At 40.6% G+C, this 26,541-nt stretch overlaps 2 protein-coding genes across 2 annotated transcripts; one reads left to right on the top strand and one right to left on the bottom strand.

The window, feature by feature from the left end:
* The first annotated feature begins 1,511 nt into the window (after positions 1–1,511).
* Positions 1,512–23,137, top strand: arhgap44a (Rho GTPase activating protein 44a). Its single transcript, XM_033970423.2, is given in 23 exon segments — positions 1,512–1,769; positions 10,971–11,010; positions 11,184–11,303; positions 11,678–11,754; positions 11,854–11,965; positions 12,208–12,284; positions 12,373–12,487; positions 12,610–12,678; positions 12,756–12,837; positions 13,015–13,142; positions 13,633–13,744; positions 14,174–14,255; positions 14,370–14,450; positions 14,537–14,650; positions 14,723–14,814; positions 15,776–15,959; positions 16,775–16,792; positions 16,885–17,073; positions 17,993–18,059; positions 18,061–18,506; positions 19,378–19,523; positions 19,596–19,997; positions 21,540–23,137. Coding segments are annotated over 23 exon segments (2,952 nt in total). The 5' UTR covers positions 1,512–1,716; the 3' UTR covers positions 21,686–23,137.
* LOC117374344 (RING finger protein 222) lies at positions 22,956–25,643 on the bottom strand. Its single transcript, XM_055223659.1, has one exon. It carries the CDS (start codon positions 25,548–25,550, stop codon positions 24,918–24,920), a length of 633 nt encoding a protein of 210 aa, XP_055079634.1. The 5' UTR covers positions 25,551–25,643; the 3' UTR covers positions 22,956–24,917.
* Positions 25,644–26,541: the final 898 nt, after the last annotated feature.

Below are 26,541 nucleotides of genomic sequence, written 5' to 3'. Positions count from 1 at the left end.
GCACACAGGGACAAAGACCTGAATTTTTGGAGACATGTCCTGTGTCCTGATAAAACTAAAATTGAACTGTTTGGCCATAGTGAGCATCATTATGTTTGGAGGAAAAAGAACACCAAGTGTGAAATGTAGGGGTGGCAGCATCATGTTGTGGGGTAGTTTTGCTGCAGGAGGGACTGGAGCACTTCACAAAATAAAATAAATGATAAATGATCATGAGGAAATAACATGTGGAAATACTGAAATGACATCTAAAGACATCAGCCAGGAACTTAAAGCTTTGTTGCAAATGGGTCTTCCAAATGGACAGTGACCTGAAGTATACTGCCAAACTGGTGACAAAGTGGCTTATGGTTCTCGACCAGAAAAAGGTGGCTCACCCTCTCCAGGTGGTCGGAGAATCCTTGCCTCATGTAGGCTCCTCACTCTACCTCTAAGGGAGCGCCCTGCCACCCTGTGGAGGACACTCATTTTGACTGGTTGTATTTGGATCTTGTTCTTTTGGTCATTACCCAAAGCTCATGACCATGGTTAGGGTAGGAATGTAAATTGATAAAATATGGTAAATCTAGAGCTTTGCATTTTGACTCGGCTCCTTCTTTACCACAACAATCTGATAGCAAAAGACAAAATTAAATCTGTCAACTGGACAAATCATTGTAGTGGATAAAAAGGATAAAAAAGTGAATGTTTTGGAGTGGTCATCACAAAGCCCTGATCTCAATGCTATTGAAAATGTATGTGCAGACCTGAAAAGGCCTGTGTGAGCAAGATGGCCTACAAACTTGGCTCAGTTACACCAGTTCTGTCAGGAGGAATGGGCCAAAATTCCTACTAACTATTGTGGGAAGATTTTGGAAGGCTATCCAAAGTATTTGACCCCAGTCATACAGTTTAAATGCAATGGTTCCATATATTAATGAAATGCATGTAAACTTCTGACTTTGAAGAAAGTAGTGAGAATTGATCTAAAATCAACAGGAAAAGTTTAATCTGATTTCCCAGACCACATTCGACTTAAAGGCTGAAGAACTTGTGATGACAAAAAATGTATAGGATCAATGACACACAACGGATAAAGGGTGCCGTCTAGTGGCCATGCTTTGTCATTACACTTGCATCCACAATTGGAAAGGCAACAACTTTCACAATCTGAAAAACAATGCATGGCTTTACAGAGCAGATACAAATCTGTTTTATTGTTGCTATTATTGTCCAAGGTAGTAGGATATTCATTGTTCAATGTTAGCAAAATAGCCTGACCTATAATATTGCCTTTACCTACATAATAACATCGGTAAACCATTAAAATAATAATAACAAATCTGCATATATTAAGAATGGTCATAATGACAAATCATAAAGAAGTAGGCTACATTAAATGTAGGCCATACGCAGAGCAATCATATCTTGGCTGCTCCTACATTTCCCAGAGTCCCTTGCTGCGCAGCCGCCCTTATCGCAGCCGCTGCTCTGTGCTGCCTGTGCTCGCGGCGAAACAGCTCAGCATCCCTACGCAGAGCACAGCAATGGGGCTAATATAGGGCTGATAGATCAGGATTCAGGAGAAAAAATGTAAACGTTGAACGAGATGAAGAAAGAGGCAAAATGGAAGACAGGATTTTGTGTCACACTGCTCTGGAGCACAGACCGTTATTTTGAGAGGAAATATGCAGAATATCTGTCCTTACAGTAGGTGCTAACGCAAGAATATTCAAGATGAAGAAGCAATTCAATCGGATGCGACAGCTCGCCAACCAAACGGTGGGAAGGTAAGCCGACCCTGTGCACGCGCGTCTCACCGGTGCGCTGAAGGCAATTAGAGAGAGCTTTTATGCGCTTTGGCCAAGATGTGAATTATGAGCCTGTCTTTTATTGTACGTTATCAGCCAATTAGCTCTGGCATGTAAGTGAAGTGGGGAACAAAAGATAAGGCTGATACAAAGCCGTCAGTGGCTCTATGCGTAATGTCCATTGGAACAGGCTACCGCAGCAGCAGCGTGTGGGCGCATTGCTCTAGTACCTGCCCACGACCATACATTAAATATAGCATGATCACGCTGATATAAATGCACCATTCACACCCACTGTCTCTTAAACCGTGCTGCAGTAAAGATATGGGGCTGATTAGTGACTGGATTTAGCCCCTGTCATCAAACCTGCCAATTGGATGTGATGCACAGAGATGCGGTGTGGGCTGCGACGTGAGAAAAAAGGGGATCGGCGCACTGTTTTTATTACGCAGTACAGTCAGCTGTTAGGAGGAGGGAAGCACCTTAAGGCGTGGGTTATCGATTGAGTGAATTTCTGAAGGTCGCATTGGCATTTAAAGCCCATCTGCTGCTTTTCATTAGATTGGGTTGTAAATCATGTTTCAAACTTTAGGCTACATGTTGGGTTACACTTACACTTAATGATTTTTTTTGCCAGTCTATTGCATTCTGAATCCTGGAACATAGCCCACCTTAGTGAGTGAGTGCTTTTGGACCCTAACCGTCCACCCCTCAGTCACCACCTCTGAGCTGACATTTGGACACACGCTGGTGAAGTGGCACATACTGACTGTGTTATATGTGGACACACCTTGCAGACTCAGTTTGTCCTATCACTGTAACTCTCTTCTTTTTAAACCAAGGTAGAGTGACTCATTACCAAGGCCATGTGGGTGTGAGGCTGGAGTGGGCAAGAGGAAGGCCTAATGTGAGAGAATGGGCCGGTCTGCATATCTGTGGATCTGATAAAGCTCAATACTCTTTAAGACACTAGCCATTAGTGCTTTTCACGAGGCTGTCAGTGACCAGCTGAACAGCCTGCTGAGTCTGTTTTTCTCTTATAAACCGTAATGAGAAACACCATATTTACATCAAGATAATATGTGCACCACTAGAGCAGATACATGTCTTGCAGTACCACCGACTGTTCTGAAGTTTGATTTGAATTATTACGAAGTACGAGGTCAGACATTACGGGCCTCACTCTATATACAGTATGTTAACTTACGTCACCTCATGGGTGGTTTTGGTGGTTTCTTAGTCATTATTAATGCCAGTGCTTTAAACCCTGCCCATATACAATCTTAATGTTTCTTGGAACATGAGTTTGACAATTCCTAACAGTACCACAAAAAGGGATAAAGTACTTTATAAAGGCGTTGCCACTGCAAATTAGAAATCTGCCTATGCATTACATACATAAGGAGACCTGTGGTAACTCCTTAACAATGTCAGTTTTTTGTATACAGGAAAGTAATAAAGAAACCAGACTAATAATCATTTTGCATTCAATAAAACTTATGGATGTGAAAAGTCCTGTTCATGTGACTAACTGTATTGTTATCTTAAGGCACTTCTGCTTGATTTGACCCACCTTCCAGTGCTACTGGAACAACCTGTTAGAAGCACTGGGTGACTGCAGTGCAGTGTCTGGGTAACCTTCTCCCGATCTTGAGCTAGGCTTTTGATCAGCAGTGCCCTTTTTATGGATTAGCCTATTGTAACCATTTTAGGTTAATGGGCAAATAGTGCTCATAAGAAAACCCACCCTGACACAGGGAGAACATACAAACTCCACACAGCATGGGCTGACTGGGAGTTGAACCTAGGACCATCTTGCATTGAGATATATTGGAAATACTACAGCCGACGTACTGACTTAAGTAACTTTAGTCATGTATTTAACTCACAAGCTAGGACCATCGCCTTCGCCTTGTGTTTACATGAGTTTGTGTAATATTTTATCTCTGATAGATATTGAAAATATAAAGTAGTGGGGGTTGGTGATCAGGTATGCTGTGTCAGCATCTCTCGGTCCAAGGTTGCTGCTGCTGCCGCTGCTCTGCTTCTGCTGTGGGTAAAATGTGTCATGTGACCATAAGCTTGACCAATCCCCTCTATGCATTAAGACTATGCTGGAGTATGTGCACTCATGCATATGCTATGGCTCAGAGAAACGTGTTATGGAGCAGAGACAACAGTATGTCATGGTTACATGACGTGGAAATCATTTGTCCGATGTTAGCTGTGAGATCTGATGCTAGTTCTAACTGCCTGTTACAGTACAGTGTGTGTCATGTCTAAACATGCCAGTTTGAAGCAGCTCCAATAACCCTCCCTTATTCTTGACCCATTTCTCGATTCCCAACTCACTGTCCTATTTAGGTCTAGGACAGCATGGTTCAAGATTGTTTCCGGCATATCATAACAGAAAGCTGCACATAACAGAGGGAGAGCCTGTGTACCGTTCAAAGAAGAATTTCATCTTTCTTCCTACCACTTTCATTTCACATTTAATGTGATTGTTGAATTCCTGCCTTTAGGAAAAGTTTAAGCATCAAGCGCTACCAAGCTTTTATAAAAGAATAGCACATGCTAGCATTCCTAATCCCAAGTGTTTTCTTTGACTTCATTGTTTTATGTTGTTTCTCTTTCCGTTTGCCTAAAGCCTGTGAACAATCATGCAGATTTCACAATCTCAACTGTGGATGTTTTTGTCTGTACACATCTACATAGCAGTATATGTGTACCATCAAATTTGAAGTTAATTTACAGACCACTATCTCACAGTTTCTATTTATAGATAAGGACCGATTTGTAGTTCATGTAGAAATAATTACCCTTCCTATTTTAAATTCAGTGCACTATTACTACAAGAGCGCCACATGGTTTGTTCTGAGAAAGCATATGTTCACTGACAGGTAACACGAGCTAGCCCCTGAATATGAATGTGGCTTTCAACCTTTACTTTTCTAATTGGCCTAGAACAGGTGGTAAATTGCAGCTGAGTTGAGTTCATGTGCTTGTTATAGAAGTATATATAAGTCAGCCATGTTTGTTGGACAGAGATAATTCCAGGACAAAATGTGTTGATAGCTCTGAATTAATGCCATTAGTGCCTCTGAAAGATGCCACCGTACAAGCCCGGGATGGTCATAAAGAGGCTTTGTCGAGACCCATTTTGGCCGTGAAAGGGGAGATGATGTAATTTCGCACACAAGCTCATTCTCTGATTCCCTCAAAAGACTGTCTCCTCCCTTATAGAAACCATGCATTAATTTGTTCAGTACTGCAGCAGTGATTAAGATAAATGACTGAGAATGATATTTTTTGATTTACAGTTTAGTCATTTTTGTCTTATAAGCAAATAAGGATGTCACAATATACATTTTCAGTGTTTAGTATAGACAAAGTAGTAGTAGATGAGACGAAACATCACAATTTTATGATTATTTATGATTATTGACACCATGACCAAACAACTGTGAAATCACTTTCACTCACATTTTCTCACATTTCCATGGGGTCAGCTTTATGAAATCAAACTTTCTGTATGTTGAAGTCACGTTATATAATGTGATATAAACACACAGATAAAAATCACTTTAAATTTGTGTTTAGCCTATAGATTTAATTGAAATTACAATTTTTTGCATCTATCTATCATTTTGACATCCCTTTCACAAATAGAATCATCCTTTTTGGGCCAATTACTGACATGAGCGTATCATAATGAAGTACTAGTACAGTTGGAATTGTCACTGTATTGTTGTTGAAAATATCCTACATATATAACACATGCCTTACGCCCTCAACATGTTCACTTCCCTCCATTCACCAAAATAAGTGCACTCTGAGCATGAACAATGGCTCTTAGTTTAAAGCAGACCTATTATGCAAAATTGACTTTTAGACTTTTTAACCATGCTATAGTTGTTTTTCCCTCACTAAACTCTCAATGTTATATTTGGAGTGATTCGTGCATATTTGAACAATCTTTAATTGCTTATTTTCAAGACTCCATATTGTTGATCAACTCCCATTTTCACCGTCTCCAGTATATACCCACTTCTCTGTACTTAGCTTGTTCTCCTATTTTATTTTCTTAAGGATTTAGCTTTAAAGTTGTTTTAGAAATCAATTTAAAATGTCAAAATAACAAAATGATCCATGGATGTCATAGATTATAACTACAGAGGAGACACAAGGGCAATATGTCTTCTTTAATGGTTTGTTGTACTGTTATAATCCATTCAACACAGAATTCCATCAGTCTCATCTATTTTGCATTTATGACAGGTGTTTTCATTGTTCTCTTACTGTGTCTTTCCAAAGAACTTGTGCTGGTCATGTCGCATGCTTGTCTTAAGGAGTTACATATGTTTATTGCCACAATGGAACACTTAGGTAGTGTTATAGAAAAGCAATATTCAGCTCTGTAACTGATATCACAACTATTCAAACTAAAATAATATTTTTCAGAAAGAAGACATAACATATTCCACAAGTAAATGCTCCAAACTGCAGGGTGTTTTTCTCTTATGGAAACATGTGCACATAGAACCATAACCTCAACAACATAGTTTGGTTCCTTCTCTGTGTTTTGTTCCAAACATGCATGTGCCTTCCTCTCACAGTTATTCTTGCATACTTAACCCAAGTGTGACCTAGTTTACTGGACAACTACAGTAAGAGGGTTTCTCTGTTTTAGTAAGTCTGCATCCTACCAGCACTGCATCTTGTCTGGATGCAAAAGGGTTTCAGAAGAATCAATTTAATGCTTTTCCATGCTTTAAAAAAACATTTATTGCATAAATATTCATGTTTAACGCTTGTGTGTGTGACTGTGTCTGATGCCAGGGTTGGAGCCAGTGCTGAGACTCTTCTGCTCCACTACACAGGACCAGCAATGCATAAAACTATGGCTTCAATTGTGTTATTCTTACAACTTAAACATGAGTCTAAACCTGTAGACTCACACATGTTGGCTCATTACCAGCACAATATGTCCAGGACTACAAGTGCTCTTTTATTCACGTTTTGATAATGCCCACATAGATTATTTATGCTGTCATAAGCCATGCAGAGCGCTGCAGGGTGAGCACATGGCCATCTCACATTTACATATCGCAAGATTGAACATTTTATTATGCAAGACTGCTGTGCATTTGGCAGACGCATCCAGTTTGATAAATGAAGAAAAAATGCCCTGTACCACTAAAATTAATATTTGTAATTAGTCAGCTTGTTAAGAGCCAGGAGCCATTAGACTAGTCAAAGAAAGTTGTGGGGATATATTGTCTTGTCTCTATAACTGTGACAGAACAGCCAACAGTACGTGATAAAGATGAATTACACTTAGTCTCTTTACAGTAAATGAATTTGGGTTAGACGCAATGTCCAATAATTATTAGTTGTACAGCAGATTTTATGTTGTGTATAGCCTACTTATTTGGACACCAGCAACAAACAGTTGAAATTCATCTGTATTTGCAACAATGAGCTTCCTTCCCATGTTTTATCCTGAAACTGAAATGTTTAAATATACAATTTAAGTGCACTCATTTATGTTCTCAAATAGTGAACAGTAGTGATCAGTAACACTTTCACTTAGTTAATACATTTTTCTCCATTGAATGTCTGTGTAATCATCATCAGCAGCTCCAGGTAAAGGAATGCCTCTAAAGTGACAGATGGTTGTTCTCCTAAACCTGCCCCCCTCTCTCGCTCCCTCCGCTAACCACCCACCCACGCGACTGCCAGCTCTCCTGTGTTTACTCAGCTCCGCTCCTGCTCACTATTTACCCACACTCATAACGTCTAGATTTCACATTCGGTGCTTATTACGTTACTGTTTATGTCAGTGACAGTTTTTGTTCTTAGCTTTGTGTATAGAGCTGTTACTGCTGTCGTCGGAACAGAGGAAATACCACTGTTGTAGAGCAAACATGATGATGAAGATAAAATGTGCTCTTTGAAGCTGAGGGCAAACTCATTCATTGGTCACTTGTGGTCATATTAAAATAGATGTGAAAAATGAACAGTGAACATTATCCTTATGTCGCTTGAGGACCAGAACATTTTGAGCATCCCTTATATTCAATCATTCTGAGGTTTCTGAATGTTCAAAACAAAGACAGAAATAGTTAGTTGAATAATATAACTACTAGCTCTTTTATTGTCTCATATCAACTTTTTTTTTTACCCTTATTGTCAAATAGTATCAAATATTTAGACATTGTTCTTATAATAATCTAGTGAGCATAAACTATGAGATTACATTTGTGGTCAGATATCAAGAATCTTACAGCAGACCTATAATGCAATATCGACTTTTCAGAGTTTTAACCATGTTATAGTTGTTTCCCCTTCTCGTTTACCCTTTTGAAGTTGTATTTGGAGTGATTTGTGAATATTTGAGCAATCTTTAATCGCTTATTTTTAAGACGCCATATTGCCGATCATTTATGGTTTTCAACACCACCGGCATCCGCTCACTGCTTTGTACTTACTTCAGTCTCCAATTTTAATTTTTTAATCGATGATACACAAAGTATTTGACAGTGTCGCATTGACATTTTGGTAAAAAATCAAAAAAATCTGCTCCATGACACCGCGGTCCTCTAACACAGAAGTCTTGTTTCTTTTATTAGGTTGTTTTAGATGAATATTGTGATTTAAAATGTGCAAACACAGACACAAGCACAATAGGTCTTCTTTAAATCAATGGAAAATAACTGTATTTAGATTTTCTCCAAGATTTCTGTACAAACAGAGACAGACTGCGCAGAGCAGAACCTGACAGGTTGACTGCCGCTCTGCTCGGTGTTTCACATATCACTGCTGGGCTCCTGTCCTGTCCCACTGTCTGTTCTGGTCCCTCGGCTCCACTGTCCCTCGTGGGTCTAGTCTGAAGCTGACAGTGACAGGGCCACAGCTGCAATGAGGACCTCCACCATATGAGAGATGCTTAGTACATAATAACGGATGTCTTCCTGTCTTGTGGAGATAAGGGCTCTTCAAAACTAGACAATAACTGCACATTTTTGTCAAGAGGCCAGTAAAAAAGTGACAGAGACCGTAGTTAAATACCCTTGCCAGTCATGCTATTGTTGAGTCCTTGAGCATGCCGTTTCAATTTGCGACTGAATTTGATGATTGAATCCTAACCATTGCAAGCTAGGATCGATGCCTAGAGCGAATACACGGTGAATATGGTTTTATTTTTCTAGTTCTTTATGCAATCTGTAATCACATTCTTCTTCCTGAATTGCATTAGCGGCCTACTGCTCATTTTATGCCATATCCACAGTCACGTCTCGTCCACTCGCTGAGCAGTTTTCCAGGGGGTGGCTGCAATTAGATCCATCATCCTTTTGACCCAGTTCCCATGTCCCATCACTTACTTCTGGGCACAGAGGTTACAGATGCTATTAACCAAAATGTGCAGACGGATAAGAGAATTATTTGGAAATTAAACAGTTTGACATATTTGTAATAGGGTTGGGCCTCAGAGCACTACTGAAGCATGAAAGTTGTGCTACAGTCTGTATAGAAGACAACAATGACCACAAGGTTGTCCCTGTGCTCAATAGAAATGCAAACTTGTCTTTTGTTGAGATAAATAATAGAAAATGACCATTATTTCCATTGGGCAGTGACTGGGTCAAGGGCACAATGGCCGGAAGAGTTTGTGCAGACAGGAAAAGGAAGCAGCGAGAGTAAAGTGTGTGTGCGTTTGTGTGTGTGTGTGCGTGTGGTCAGCAGGTCTGGACCTCATGTTAATGTTGCTGAACTGAAAAAGCACATTTAGCAGGCTCTACATTGGTCAGGCGTAACAATATGAGCGAAGTGTACATAGAGTACGTGTTGGGTAGATTTTGTTTCTACACTCATGATTATCTGGTTGAAAATGAATAGATTTTGGATTTGTATGACATAGCTACAAATAAATTATAAGGCTAGACAACTGGGTCAGAGCATTTCCAAAACAGAAGCTCTTTTGGGGTTTAGTAAGTTTAGTAACAATCAAAACTGTGGTCCAAGTAAGTAACAGTTGGCAAAAAGTGGCAGAGTAAAAAAATGCTGATGCGGATTTTTAAGCATTCCAGAATAATTAAAACATTATAATCACCAATAATCGGCAGATGGTCATAATTCTATGCCAAAATGTTGCATGCTCAAGTAATTCTTTCTATAAGGATTTCAAATATACTAGATCCTTGGAACTGCCTACTTTTCCCTTTTGTGAAATAGTAGTTTGGAGGTACTTTGCTGAAGAAGTACTACTGTGAGTCAAAGCTGCTGATGGCATAAGTAAAACTGTGATGCCTCATTGCCCGCTCCAGATGAGTAGTTTTATCTGCCTTGCTGCTAGTCCTCCAGTACTTGGCTCAGTCCCCAGTCTCTTCCCTCTCGTAGTGGGACAGAGTGCTCCCTAGTGGGACGGGGCACATTCGATCAAGTGGCCTCTGCTTTAGATCATGTTGTGCTGTGCTGTTGTGTGTTTTGGCATAAGGATTCGACAATAATATTACATTGAGTTATAACAGATTGCAGTTTGAGAAGGCCACCCACATAATCCAAAGAGACCCACTCTCAAGCACCAAATGAGAGGAGCGTGATTTGGAAATTAGGACAATACAAGAGTGTTTTCCTTTTAAACAAGTATTTGTACATGAATTGCATTGTGGTCATATCATACCAATTTGACAATGCCCATCATCTTTCTGCTGATCTTGGAAGCTAAGCAGGGTTGGGTCTGGTTAGCACTGGATGGGAGAACCCTGAGAATACCAGTAACTCAAGTGCGTCTGTTGTGTCCTTAAGCAATACACTCACATTGTCTAGTATGAATGTGATGTGAGTGAGTGATTGGTGGTGGTCAGATGACAGATTCCGTCAGTCTGCCTGAGAACACCTGTAGCTACAATAGTAGTTTACCACCACCGAGTGAGAGGTGAATAAATAATGCAATATAAAGTGCTTCCTCTGAATATCTTTAATGGATACTTTATAAATCCAAGGCAGTGTACATCACTCTTGCTGTTTCAAACAGTGTGGTAGTAGAATTATTTGCAATTTATTTAATGTTTTAAAATATTTTAACTTGTGTAATTATTTTTTGTAATATACTGTATGTTTAAATAGTGCAAACTAGTCTTACCAAACAATTTATATTTTGTGTTTTTTTGTTTGCAGGGCAGAAAAAACAGAAGTATTGAGTGAAGACCTTTTACAGGTGAGCTGAGAAGCAGTAGTGCCATCTAACACTGTACACAATGAGTATGAGATTAAATGAAAGCAATTATCACCTTTGCTTTTCTCTCTAGAGTCTTTTACCAGGTGTGAATGATGTTATTAAGAAGGTTGATAATAGGCTTGGGGGTAATCATAGGATGTGTGCTCTTGCAGGTGGAGAAGCGCTTGGATCTGGTCAAACAAGTGAGTCACAGCACCCATAAGAAGCTCACAGCCTGTCTGCAGGGCCAGCAGGGGGCAGACCCAGAGAAAAGGTCTGTCAAGTCCCCATCCGTGAGTATCCCATTATCATTCACGATTCATTTATTGTGTAACACTGGCATTCTCTAGCTGTTCCAAGAGAAGTTTATATACTGTATTTAAAGTGTATGAAATTAAAGAGTAAATTCAAATGTGTTTTATAGAGCTGTGCAGGACAACAATGTTCTGCAATTAATCAAACAGAATTAAGATTAATAGACTTGAGATCCAGTTGTTTCAAATTGTCAATGGTCATCTTCGTTTTTTTTAGCGGTCTACAGCCGATCCTCTGTCAGTAAAAACATGTGCTTTAGTTTTTTAGAATAGCATATAAAATTGTAATATGTTTTAACAATGATTGCAAATGTAATTACTTATTTCTCTTTTTTTTTATTTTACATTATTAGAAAAAACTACCACTTACAGTCTTAGCACAATGTTTGGTTGAAGGGGCTGCCGTGCTGGGGGACGACTCTCTATTAGGGTAAGTGTTTTCGTTTATTGGGTAAAAATTTTCAAGAACATGTTCTTTTTAGTCCTGCCACTTTACCATGTGTTATTTTATTTGTCTTTAAACAAACAGGAAGATGCTGAAGATCAGTGGAGAAACTGAGGAGAAGTTGGCCCAGGAGCTGATCCAGTTTGAGTTTCAGATAGAGAGGGATGTGGTGGAGCCTCTCTACGTCCTGGCTGAGGTGAGAGCTTCAAGACAGACCCCGACTAGTGACTGTATCAAAACTAGTATTGATTGTTGATGGGGAAAATTGCTGTGAATGTTTGAGGGACCATACAACAGCCATTTGCATAGAAAATACAGAGGACTCAGGTCTGTCGAGCCTGGCACAGCCTAAGATCAGTACTAAAAGTTTCAGTCATGTAAATAATTTATTGATGCAATTTCATTTTAAAAATTTGTATTATATGCATTTTCCTGAAGGTGGATATTCCCAACATCCAGAAACAGAGAAAACACTTAGCTAAGCTTGTTTTGGACATGGACTCTGCACGGACAAGGTCTTGGAGTGATTATTAGGACAAAAGTTGATTTATTATTTTATATAATTGATATCATTGTCTAAAAAAGCCCATCACTTTCCAACAGATTTCAGCAGTCATCAAAGTCGTCCAGTCACCCAAGCACACTTCAGCCTGGAGCCAAGTCTGAGTCTCTGCGAGAGGAGATGGAGGAGGCCGCCACCCGAATGGAGATCTGCAGGGTCAGTCACGTGCACCTACACCTGTTTAAGAGACTAGCAGATGGTGGACCCTCCATCAAAAAGTTCCATGGTGCACATTTAAACATAATTTATGTAAATAGTTGCCCTACTTTCTCTTTTAGGATCAGTTGTCCGCAGACATGTACAATTTTGTGGCCAAAGAAATAGACTATGCAAATTACTTCCAGACGGTAAGTAAACAAAGTCAGTGCATTGTTGTTGTAATATCAGAAAACCCATTTTGATATAGTGCTTTGTTTATCTGCAGTTGATAGAAACACAGGCCGAATACCATCGGAAATCATTAGAGATTCTTCACAGTATTCTGCCTCAGATTAAAGCGCAGCAAGGTGAGTCACAACAAACACAGAGACGCCACATTCAGCTGTAATTGCTTTTTATTTGCACTCAAAGGGGGCTTGTAAATATTTTCCAAGAGTAATAATGATACATTTTAACCAAGAAGTCGAGAAAAGGCCAGAATTGGTCTGCCCGTGTGTGATGCCAGGTTGTGTCGTGTTTTACAGAGGCGTGGGTGGAGAAGCCGTCGTTTGGCAAGTCCTTAGAAGAGCACCTGAACATTAGCGGGAGAGAAATCGCCTTTCCTATCGAGGCCTGTGTCACTATGCTGCTGGAGTGTGGCATGCAAGAGGAGGTATAAGCCAAATTTTGTTTTTTAGAAATTATATTTCTATGAAAGACTTTGCAAAATTGCACATAAAACCAAGAACTGATTGGATTTGTTAACTGTGCGGTACATAAGAGAGTTTTGGTTAGAATTTAGGCACTGTATTGTGAGTAAGGTCCATGGCCTTGCTGGAGGTTTTAGTAAATTTTTTGGGTAATGGATTTCTTAAAGATACACTATGTAACATGTCTGGTGTGAGTATCCACTTGTCACTGTATGGCATTAAACGCATCTATCTTATTTTTTTTTAGTTACAGATGTATTGCTCTTAAAAACATTCATTCATTCTGCGATTAGGGAGGGTTGCGTCTCCACATATCTGACCTTTAACTTTAACTGACCTCTAACCCTAACCTTCAACTGTTTCACCTGAAGTTTCACCTGAGTTTCATAGCGCACCTTTAAAAATGTGTTTGTGTAATACTTCTGACATACTATATTCACCTAATCTGTGCAGGGTCTCTTCAGAGTGGCTCCATCTGCGTCAAAGCTGAAGAAGCTAAAGGCGTCGTTAGACTGTGGGGTTCTGGATGTGCAGGAGTACTCCTCTGATCCACACGCCATAGCAGGTGAACTACGCCCACATAAGATACTTGTTCTAAGCTTATCGCCATAACAACAAGCCTCTGCTCTTGATTACCAAACAACTGAAGATAGAAAAATACACTGAAGTAGTGTGAGGCTATTTAAGGCAAATGACTGTATATGTAACATTCTTTAAAAAGTGTGTTTTTCGTCTCACTTCCCCAGATTTGTTTTAGCATGTTAATTCACTTCAATCTTGAATTAATTCATGTAAGATTCAAATTAGTTTTTTTCTTGTTGTTGTTTTATTTTCTTTTTGTTTTAAATGAGGTGGCTCTTCCCGTATGGCAAGGGTTGAGTTTTGGCAATGTTACTAAACAGCTTTCCCAGAAGCATAGCACAATCCAGTTTTTCAAAACTCTCACCAGTTCTGTATTCCACATATTTATTTTTTGCTTTGTCTGAATCCACAGGGGCGTTAAAATCTTACCTCCGCGAACTCCCTGAGCCACTAATGACCACAGAACTTTATGACGAATGGATACAGGCTTCCAAGTGAGTTGTCTCATTACGGTGTTTTTGGTGAACACATGCCACTGGCTGTGAAGCTGGAATGGAAACACTGAAATGTAACTGGAATCACATAAATATAATGTATTTGTTTTTCAGCATTCAAGATATGGACAAGAGACTACAAGCACTCATGGCAACTTGTGAAAAACTTCCTACAGATAATTTGAACAATTTTAGGTCAGTAACTCAAGTTATTATTAACCACTCATTCAAATACTCGATGGCCTAGATTGGTACATCTTCATTATTTCATTTTTCTGCAGATATTTAATTAAATTCTTGGCCAAGCTGAGTGAATATCAGGAATCAAATAAGATGACGCCCGGTAACATGGCGATTGTCCTTGGCCCCAATTTGCTGTGGACGCACACTGAACCGTATGTGTTTAATATTTATATAGAATTGTTTTACTGCGTTCAAAAGCGTGCTTCATTCTTGTTTGTTTCCAGGAACATGACAGAGATGATGACGACAGTGTCCCTGCAGATAGTTGGCATCATTGAACCTATTATTCAGCATGCTGATTGGTTCTTTCCCGGAGGTGAGACAAGTATACTTTAGACGTAGGGTTCAGGTCAGGGTTAGGGTAAGGGAAGGGTTAGGGGTCAGGGATTAGGGGTCAGGGATTAGGGGTTAGGGGTTATGGGCAAATATTGACAAATATTGTAATCATAGTATTTTGAAATCTTGAAAGCAGCTCAGCCATGGAGACTTCATTTTGGGAATAACAATAACAATATTGGAATTGGATTAAGATATTTTCGAGGAATTTCCTAGAATCACTCCTGATGAGTATCTCATGATCCCTCAAAAAGATGAAATTTATTATGTAATATTTTCCACATTTAACCATTTAATGTATCTAATTGTTGAAAAATGTTTATTCAAAATGAATAATTAAGGTTATAGTTGATATAAAAGTTAAAAAAACCAAGAGAAGAAGAGTTTCTAAATCTAAGCAATTACCCATGAACTCTTTTTAGCAGTCATATGCATTATCCATGTCTCTTGTTTTGGGGTATATAAAACTCTACACATTAAGTCAGAGGTGGGCAAACTTTTTTGACACATGGCCAAAATCGGTTCTAAAATTTGGGCCGGGCCAAGATATATATATATATATATATATATATGTTACATTAGACATTTGTCCTGTAACAAAGGTATGAATATGCAAGGCTCATTGTATAAACTGTTTTCCAAATGCATTCATTAAATTAATAATTAATGTATTAAATTTAAGTTAAATTAGTTTTATCAAGTGCCAAAAGATCAACAACTTGTTGAAAAGGTAAAATGAACAAGGTTTACCCCCAACTTTTTTAATATAATTGGTCACATTCGGCGGGCCAGATTAATAACCCCAAAGGGCCGTGTGTGGCCACTGGGCCGTAGTATGCCCATGTCTGCATTAAGGCATGGTCACTGCTGAAGAGATTCATTGTTTTGTGTATTTATACATGGGACTGATATTTACTGATACTGCTTCTGCTCTGTCTCAGAAATTGAGTTTAACCTGACTGGCTGTTACGGGAGCCCAGTCCACACCAACCACAACTCCAACTACAGCTCCATGCCCTCGCCAGACATGGACCAATCAGAACGCAAGCAGCCGCACGACCAAAGCCGTCGCCCACTGAGTGTTGCTACGGACAACATGATGCTCGAATTTTACAAGAAGGATGGGTACGGTGCCAAGTGCAAAAAATTTCCTTCCCACTTAATGCAGAGTCTGTGATCCTGTATTTTCTCTCATCACACCCACGCACACAGATTTTACATTTGTATTTGAGAAGAGTAAAAAATCTGTTAGAATTGTGGTCATTTTTTCTGTTAGAATTGGGTCATTTTAGGAGAAGTTATCCTGGTTTGTGCAACATACTCATATTTTAAAGCCATTTATTAAGGATTAAACCTTTTAGTATTTTTCTCTAGCACTTAATAGCTAAGCAATTAATAATAATGAATTAGTATTATTATTATAATAACTAATTATTATTAGTTATAATAATCAGTCAACCAATTCTTATTATTTGTGTTGCTCTTCACAACAGCACCATAATTACACAGAAAATGAGCAGCTTTGATTGGCATTGTTTCTATAGCAACAGGGTAAGACTGGTTTTCTCCAGCGTTGGTTTTCGTCCTCCTACACTTGCTCCTCCCTAACAGTCTGGTGAGCTCATCACCTGTCCTGAGTCATTCACAGGGATTTTACAAATATCCCTAATCTTACATTAACTACCATTTAGACATGGTCTGTTCTCTGTAGTTCTGTGCATTACAGAGATATTTGTATTAGGCTAATGTAGCAGTGTGATATTCTCAAAGTTAAAAACCTCAAATGTTAGAGCCAATATTCACATTCTTGAGATGTTATTATTCTAACTAATCATAGTCCATTTACCTTGGAATTGCATTTGCTTGTTTGTTATTGTGAAGTACTAAGTTCATCACTTCTCATGTCATGCTCCTTTGCCTCTCTTTTCCTATTAATGCAGCATTAGGAAAATACAAAGGTAAATGTAGCATGCATTTCTTCTTCCTCTCCCCCCTCTCTTTCTCTTTGTTAAATGCATAAAGAATACACAATATTGTTTTGTTGTCGCAGTATGGGTGTTAGGGTGATGGATACCACTTGGGTCTCTCGTAAGGGCTCGTCCACATTGTCGAGGAAGACCTCGTCTACTCCCCCGGGAATGCCTGCTGCAGGCTCCTCCGCAGACTCTCTAATCCCAGAACAGCCTGGGGAGTTTCTAACGTCTCCCTCTGCCACACCTCCGCTTAGTGACCGGGCCTGGTAAGTCACCATGGGTTATACATGATATCCATTGCTAAGGCTTTTGTAAATTACCATTACCATCACCATCATCTCCTCTTCAGCTTTATATGACAACCCTCCCGTGCTTTTTAATCATACCTTATTAATTTGCAAAAACAGCTTTAATTTCTTTTCTGTAATTTCCTTTGCACCCTATTTTTGGTTTTCTTTATGTCACTTTGGCTAATTGTAGCCTCATTGTATGGAGTCTTAGTCCACTTATGGACACTGCATTCAACCTGGAGTGTGCTTCAGTATGGAGCTTTTTGCGAGCATGCACGCCCTTTTAACATCACTTTGATGTTGATTGGCATTCCCAGCTTCTTTTCAATCTACCTTTGATTTTTTTTTTTTTTTTTTTTTTTTTGCCATTTTGCTATGGTATGATTATTGTTGCTAAACACATGACAACTCACCTCATAGTTGCTGGCTCTGCCTGTGTGGCAGACACAAGATAATGTAGCTTCTGGCTTGGCTGGCTCCCCCACCTCTTCTGTTGCTCTTTCAGCCAATGAAAGGGCTTTGCGTCTGTTTCACACTGCTCTGGGCTGATGGCTGGACCTGCAATGCAAACAAGTCCTACAGGGTGAGCAGATAGGGCTTCCATATGCAGCCTAGGGAGACTTTTAGTCATCAGTTCAGCCTGATAATACTGTCAGCTGAACGGCTGGGCTATCCAGCGCTGGCTCCTCTCAGCTCCATGCAGTGTGCAGACACAAGATGAGCCCAATAGGACTCCCGCACCTTTCTTTTGCTATTTCTCTGTGCTTGTATGTATTGACACTAAGCTGACCATGGACCAACTAACAGTAACATCCTGGTCATAACTAGTTTACGGCTCTCCCTGTTCAGTCACTGGAGCTGTTTTTTCTGCTGTCTATTCTTTTAATATCTACAGCTCAGAGCACGTGTTACCCAATCGGCCGGACACCTCTCATGCCCACCCGCCTCAGGGGGAGGACCGCCCCCCCCCCTCCTTACCCCATGTCTTCGTGCCACAGTATGACGCACCACTTCTACCCCAAACCCCCGCCCTGTGCCCGTCCGGTGGCACCAGGTCCAGAGTCTCAGCCCCCTGGATCGCCTCCAGCCCCCCTGCGCTGGTCTGGCTTTACCCCCCCAGCCCCGCCCCCCTCCTCCTCATCTTCTTCCTCTTCCTCCTCACTTGATATCAATTCAAACCCCAAACCCAGCTGTCTGCACTTTGCCAAGCACAGTCCTCCGGGTGACATGTCACATGTCCCCCCACCAGACACAAGCGCGTCACCTCTGTACATCAAAACACCCCTGGTTCTCACCCGCCACGATCAGGCCTTTGGTAACCCCCCTAGCCTCCCTTCATCTGCTCCCCCACCCCCTCCATGGGCCGCTTGTCCAAGTGCCAGAGAGAGAGGACCCCCCAGACTGACTAGGTAAATACTACACACCCCTGCCTACAGTGGAGCAGCCTGATGCTGCTGCTTTTTTCTCTCCTTGTCCTCCCTCCCCCTCCAGCTGACATACAGCACCTCACAATCTGTAGCATTCGTGTTGTCCAGGCATGCTCATCTGGTTGCCTAGCAACTGAATATGGCTTATACCATGATATTAGTACATTCTTTTATGATAGAATGACACATTACAAATGTAAGTGGGCAAAATAAAGCACATAGATACATAAAAAGTGATATGGTGGGGTTGTCTACAGCTAGTGTTTGCTCTGTACACATATCTGGTGATAACCAAATCAAATTCATTACAGTTTTTTGCACAATTAAATGCAAGTATCTTGTTATAGAGGTTAAAGTCGTCCAGCTTGGAATTTACTACCATAACAATAATAACTGAGACAACTGGTCTGTTACTGGTCTTCAAATCTATTGGACAGTATGAATGACATTGACTTTTATGGCCTACTTCTTAATCTGAAATAAAAGATAACGTGTAAAAATAAATCAGCTACAATCAATTCTGTTGTAAATAATCTGAATAAAGTTTTTGAAATTATCAGCAAAATTTTTCCACTGACAGTGTGTTTAGTCTTTTAGATTTTTTATGCTGTCGGTATGTGTATGATGTTGATGGTAATGGTGGTGGTATATACATATATATATATATATATATATATATATATATATATATATATATATATATATATATATATATATATATATATATATATATATATATATATATATATATATGTATATATATATATATATACATGGTGTGTGACACACACGCACACACACACCTACACACACACATGCTATTCTTGATGCTAACATAAACTTGTTGTTTCAGTTCACTGAAGAGTAAGGAGCTCTCCCCTGTGATTGGACACAAAGCCATCCAGGTGGCGACTCCAACAGTTCCTCCTAACTGTAGCCCTCAGAGCAGCAGCCAGTGCCCCCACTCCACAGAGCACAGCCCACACTCTCTGCGCAAAGGTCACGATTGGTTTGGTCATTTAATCTAATTTAAGCAGTTATTGTGGTAACTGAACTTTTGTTTGTGCTCAGGTTCTAAGAAACTGGCCCCAGTGCCTCCCAAAGTCCCATACACTCAGTCTGGTGGAATGCCTGACCAGTCCGCGGGACAGCCATCACCAGTCAGCTTGTCTCCAACCCCTCCCAGTACCCCCTCTCCCTACGGACTGAGCTGTCCACCTGGGCCGCTGCCCCCCTCCTCTCCAGGACAGACCCCACTCGGAGGTCCACATTCTCTGTCGTCCCCACCCTCTTTGACAGGAACACTTACCAAGTCCCGCCCTGCTCCTAAACCCCGGCAGAGACCCAGCCTGCCACCCCCCCAGCCCCCCTCAGTACCCCCTGGACTCATTGGACCCAGCTCCGCCTCTGTGCCACAGCCTTTGGAGCAGGGCCTGATGGATGGCCTGTCGCCTGGAGAGAGCATGTCCACAGGTAATCTTCACCTCATGGCCACAACACCCCCGCCACCCCCACCACAGGGGGGGCTGCAGCGGCCCACTCTCAGACTCGCTGTGGCTCTGCCCAATGGAGATGGTGGGCGGGTGTAGGACTGACTCTGTAGGACTCACCATAGATTTAAACACATCTCCTCAAATGAATATCTCAATGAATTCAAGTTGCCTTTTAGACACAGATGTCAAATGATACCTGTGCAATACTCAACTTCTGTGCACTTGTAGAAAAGCGGTTTGGACCTATGTATCCATTGCTTGTGTTCTGTGATTGATGTTTCTGGGTAATGTGGAAACATCAGAGAAGCATAGCTTGTCCTGCTTGTACTGGAGTTGCCATTCGACTCATCTTGTGCTCTCTGTTTATCTGTGTTACCCAGACCCTCACTTGGCAGAGGTAGGTCACCAGCTTACAGCGCTCACACACAGACTGGTCTGTTCAGTGCAGTAGCAGGAGTGGAGCCTAGATCCCAAACATTACACTTTAAATAATGTTGTAATAATTAGCTGCTCTGACAATACATTACCTTATCTCACTGTTACATGCATTATTTTCTTGTCCCCCTGCTACTATTGTGTACCTTGCAGCCGTATGAGGCCAGGGATTCTATGTGGGCTAAATGTGAGGGGGACTTTAGGGTAAGCCAGACCGCCCCCGCCCCATGCGCTCCATTTCACTGCCTGGCATCTCCGTGTGGCTGCCTCTGGGCCTCCTGCAGCCTGCCACAATGGACATATTCACAATTGAGATCATATCTGCAAATTCAAGATTTGATTCAAATAGTGCATGGCTCAAGGATTTCCTAGAGTGCACCATGCAGTGCTCACATTGTCCGTACAGTGTAAGGTCCGTTCTTAAGATGCTTTTCCTTAACCAGTATCTAAGCGGCAAACATCCCCCTCACGTGCCCTGCCTCTAGTCTAGGGGGACCAGGTAAACCCCCTACACTTCCTATGGCAGGTTCATTGCTTTAATAACCTTTGCACCTTATTACTACGCTGCCTCACTCATCTCATTCCTACACAGGAGCTAGTCTGCCTGAGCCCGCTGCTGCAAATACAAAAGCAGCAGTTATATAAACGTTTCAATGCAAAAATATCTAAGATGTATTTCGGTTCTTACTTGGTGTCTTTTGGTGCCATCAAACATCTTGTTGCCTCTGTGTTGGTTTACTTGACCAGTGTTGTAAAGAGTTCTGTGTCCTTGTGCAGTGAATTTGATGTGTTTTCTGTATTTTGAAAAGCTGCTGTCTCACAAGACACAACAATCTTACATATCACACTGTAGTGGCTTGAATACACTGGTAACACCCTGTGTAGAATATGAAGCACATGTAATCTACTAATTCTTCCAACCAGGTCAGAAATCATACACCACTTATCATAAATCCAAACCCAAAAATATTAATATTATTTCTGCTTTCTTCCGTTTTACACTTCATTGCCATTCTCATCTGCCCTCCTCATGCCATCTCCATTCTCACCATTCTGCTCCTCATCCTCCCCACATGCTCCCCATTAGATATCTTCAATTATGAAATCCCCTCCATCAATGTCAATCTGGACAGCCTCATCGATGAGTTCAGCGGCGCCCCCTGCAGGCGGTCCATGGCAGTGACAGACTCTCCAGAAGGGGATGAGGAGGAGCCCCAGAGTACCACTCTATGACACTAAGGCACCACAGCTTTCAGCGCCTCTAATCCTGTACACACTGCTTACTATGGCGACCAAGGTCTGATGGAAAACAGTTGGCCTCACCTATGCCCACCTGAGCCCTGCCTAACCTGTTGCACATCAGCTAGACAGCAAAGAGCCAATATTATAGTTAATTATCCACATGCATGACTACAAAACAAACACAAATGCCATTGTGGAGGAACAGTTGCCTTTTATTGGAAAGACTGGATTACCGACCAGTATTTGAATAATTTAACCACTTTGCTTCAGTTCATTATTTCGGTGCCCAAGAGTGATCTGCCTTTTCGTACGTTTTTATGTTTGCCTTATCAAAACGTGCTTTTGAATGGTCACATGTGAAAGATTTTCCTTTGAGATCACTAAATGTTTAGGCCTACAGGGTGAGTGTTACAGTGGATAGTGGTCAGTGTTTGCTCACAGGGTATACAAGCTTTGTGCACATCTCACTAAGACCCAAAGATGGTCCCAGGTGGTTACATTTTACTATTAAGTGTACCTTGCTTCAATTGCAAAGTTTATTTACATTACCCTACACATTATTTATACCTAAAATCACCACCTACCAGCACATTATAAAAGAATGTTATTGTGAACTTTGAACTGTTACTCTCTAAATAGACAACAGAAACATTGCACATGAAGCCTAAACTCTCGGTGCCAAGGGGCTCAAAATGGCAGTGTCAGATTCTCTTTGCAGAAAACGCCCATGTTTCAGACTGGTGATCTAGGACACCACTGCCTTTAGGTTTGTATAAATCTTTATCTTGTTTTAAGTGCTTCAGGTTGAGTGACCTTTGACCCCGAGTGTAAATACAAAAATATGTACATAACTTGATGTATATAAATCTGAGATGAAGAGTCTATGACTAACTGGAATATATGATAATATATGTGCTGATATTTATCATGTGTGGAAAATATATTGATAAAATAATCACATTATTTTTGGTCCTGCACAGACTCAGTATTTGTGACGTTTCACTTAAATAACCAGGTTACAAAGATGCTGCAGCAATCACAGAGACACTTCATCGGAAATTTCTTTTTTTTTCAGTCATGCAATTTCCAACATTATCTCTTGAGTGTAAAAGTTCTTGATAGATAATCAGAACATTTTGACATGTTGAGGCATTCATGATTTGAATAAGAAGGTGAAAAATGTTAATTCAAAAGTAAAATACCTTTACCAGAATAATCAAATTACTTTACATGTGTGAAGCAGACACTTCAAACAGACGGTAATTATGTTTATTAAAGTGCAATTACAATGTCCGTGCTCCACCACAGGCACAGTCTTTTAATCATATGATTAGTGAAATGCATTCAAATGAATTGGAGAAATTTCAAATAGATTTTTTTCTGTAACTAAAGTTAATTTACATTGATTTTACATATTACATTGATAGCTGTGGTGATAACTGTATGTCAACATTGGCAACATTTTACAGGCTTATATAGTGTATACTGGAGGTCTTGTATCTGTTGGAGCCATACATTTGAGGAGGTGTCTTTTTGTGTTGACTGAATGTGACTTTGCTCAAACTGTCCTATGTAAAAGGTAAATAAGGTTTAGTATGGCCTGCTGGCATGTAATGCTTCTTTTACATCTATCAGAAAGCATGTGTTAAATTAATAAGCGCAATGATGCTGCAGAGATTAAGTACCCTGGTGTATTACGAGTTACAATTTCATTTTAGCATTGTTTAACTTTTAGTAATGGGTAAGAATATCAACTGTATGGTACATTAGGACATATTTTCTCCACTTCATAAAAATTTGTTTACATTTCGGGAAAAATAGAAAATAAAAATGATGTGTAATGCATGCATTTAGAGAAACGTTTTGTATTCCACATTTGTGTCAAACACTGTCTTTGTAGGGTTTGTATAAGGGTTAACAATGTTATAACAAAGGACTGTGTGGTGGGAATGGGGATCTCTTTGAATGGTCCTGTTTGGGTTTTCATAGCAATACGGACAGGAGTGGATGAGTGTGGATGTGCTGCCTCCTTCTGCTTTCACTAGTGTACTGATTATGAAGTTGCTGCTTGTCGAGCCCACCATGCCATCCATTCATTTGCCTCTGCTTAGCATATCAAGTGGAACACAGTTTGTGTACTGTGAGGCCTATACCTGCAAATCTGATCAGAATGTCAAGAATAAATATATATTAAAGTCTACATTTGTAAAAAGCTGTTCTCCTTTGGTCTTATTGTTTATGTTTAACTGTATTTCTAAGACTAAAAAGCCAATAATGACAGATCAGAGGTGTCATCTCATTCAGAGAAACCACATAACAGTCACTACAGGTGTGTAACTTGTACAACTGGACCAGCAAGATGACTTAGGTTTTACCACACGGGGAAACTAGGAGTGTTTGCTAAGACGATGGGAGATACTGACAAAGCTTTTTCTATGAAAGAAACCATTCGTTCTTGAGTCAGAACATTATGTAATGCAATGGACAGCAAGGCAGTGTTGAAACTCTAGGTATCTGCATGGTTCTAAGAAGCCAGATAAGATGGACTAGTGGTGTAATTTAATGCTGTAGTCTTGTCTCTTCTTACAGCTGCAGCTCTGCTACAGAATATCCCCTTAGATAGTTAAAAGTCACAAATAATGAATGTTAAGCACTGTCCTAATATTTAGCTGGAATATCTGTAACTACAGATCTGCTTCCAAAGAGGAGCATTAACATCTCTTACTACCCAGAAGTACAACGGTCTAGAACATTTTTTGTCACAAAAGCTTTTGTCCTCTGCTTAGAAACAGGGTATCCAACAACAAAGTGGCAGTAGACTACAATAAATCATGTTTGTCAATTAAACCTTTAGGCCGTGATAACAAAGTAATACTAAGGGTTTACATACAAATCATTTTATTCACATAGGCTGACCTGTAGTCTCAAGATAACTTAAAATAAATAAACACATTGCATGGCCAAAGATTTTGAGAGTGCTGCAAGAACAACAGTTTAGTATAAAAGTTTGGAGAATAGACAGAATCTTAATTTTAAAGCCATCAGTGACAGACAATTAAATGAAAATATGAGGGAAATGAAAAACAAATCCACATAAGAGCATTAGGAGCATCTACGTTTCCAGAGTTGTTTTAAATTAATTGCACATCATGTCCAAGTGCCTGTTTTATTCCATATAAAAATGTTTTATACATTGACGCAGTTTTTGCTGAATATGGCGTAGCTATGCCAACAATATCCAGGGTAATGTAGCAGCTACCAGAGCAAGAGCAGTAAAAACAGAGAGTAAAAAGAGCAAACAGCGCGCCGTAGTGCACACCCTGCGCCTTCGCCTGTTTGGCTGCACCACCGTCATGACCGCACTGAGCGCGTCTTCCTCCACCATAGGACGACCCTCTGCGCTGATGATGAAAATCTGTGATGCGTTATGAGTTGGACAAACCAGTCTCTGCCTCCGTAGTCGTTCAGAAATCCATCTAACAACATGAGAGATCCAGTTTAGTCCCGTGGGTAAAGTGTCTCCTGAAGGGCTCGCGCGCAGATGCTGCTGCTGTCCCACAGAGGAGCAGAGGGGCACGGGTACTTCCAATGTCTGTCCCGCCGCTTCTACATCCTTATCCGCATTGAATGACACCACAGCTTCCTTTTGTTTCTTGATGAATGTGAGATGTCTGCAGATTGGACAAACTATGGTGTCTCTTATGTTTCCATTGGTATTGACGCTCACCAGGGTTTTAACGAGGCAGTCGTGACAGAAAACGTGTCCGCAGCTCAGCGTCCTCTCAGTCCCCGATAAACTCTCATAGCACACGGGACACTCTCTGCCATCCTCGTGATCATCGTTTAAAAATGCCATCAAATAAAAAAAAAAGCACCCGGTGTAGCTCCCCAGCCCGGGATGAGAGACGCTCTTGGTATGTTTCCTCAGTGTTTCCTTTACTTTAGCCTGTGGGTGGAGGCAAGAGCGTCTCGTTAAACTGGGCCTACCACCTGCGGCTGATTGGGAGGCCTCCTTACCTTTTTACCCCCCTTCCCCGTCCCCTCTCTCCTCTCTCTCTCGCTCTCTCTCTCTTTCTCTCTCTCCCCCCTCTCTCTTTCTCTCTCTCTTTCTCTCTTCCCTATCTCTCTTTCTCTCTCTGTCTCTCTCTCTTTCTCTCTCTCCTCTCTCTTCCTCTGTCTTTCTCTCTCTATCTCTCTCTTTCTCTCTCTTCCCTCTCTCTTTCTGTTCCTCTCCCTCCTCTTTCTCTCTATCTGTTTCTCTCTTTCTCTCTGCTCTCTCTCTTTCTCTCTCTATCCCCCCTCTCTTTCTCTCTCCCCTCTCTCTGTGTCTCTCTCTCTCTCTTTCCTCTCTCTCCGTTTCTTTCTCTCTCTCTCTCTCCTCTCTCTTCCCCCTCTCTCTCTTCCTCTTTCCTCTCTCTCCTCTTTCTCTCTCCTCTGTCTCTCTCTTTCTCCCCCCTCTCTCTCTTTCTCTCTCTCTCCTCTCCTGTCTCTCTTTCTCTTCCTCTTCTCTCTCTCTCTCTCTCTCTCTCTCTCTCTCTCTCTCTGTCAAACTGATTTAGTTTTTAGTTTGTGATAGACATTATCCTGAGGTCTTTTGTGGTATTTTATGATATCTTAATTGATATCTTCTGCTGTGACAGTCCTGTTTAAGTGATATGCTGATAGTTTATAGATATAATAGCATATAGACATCGTATTGAGTTGTTAATTCCTGTGTGTGAAAACCATATCAGTTCTTTTTATTAAAAGGTTACGATTAGGGTAATGGGAATTAAAATACCAATCACCATAATACGACCATTACCACACAACAGTGATACTTGTCCATTAGCCTATTAATAAAACCT

This window comes from Periophthalmus magnuspinnatus, chromosome 8 (assembly GCF_009829125.3).
Source record: "Periophthalmus magnuspinnatus isolate fPerMag1 chromosome 8, fPerMag1.2.pri, whole genome shotgun sequence".
Classification (NCBI taxonomy): Eukaryota; Metazoa; Chordata; class Actinopteri; order Gobiiformes; family Gobiidae; genus Periophthalmus; species Periophthalmus magnuspinnatus.
This window is presented reverse-complemented; position numbering and strand designations above follow the sequence as displayed.

Coding starts and splice junctions, on each gene's coding strand:
- LOC117374344 (XM_055223659.1), bottom strand. CDS start 25,550: ATGGCATTTTTAAACGATGATCACGAGGATGGCAGAGAGTGTCCCGTG.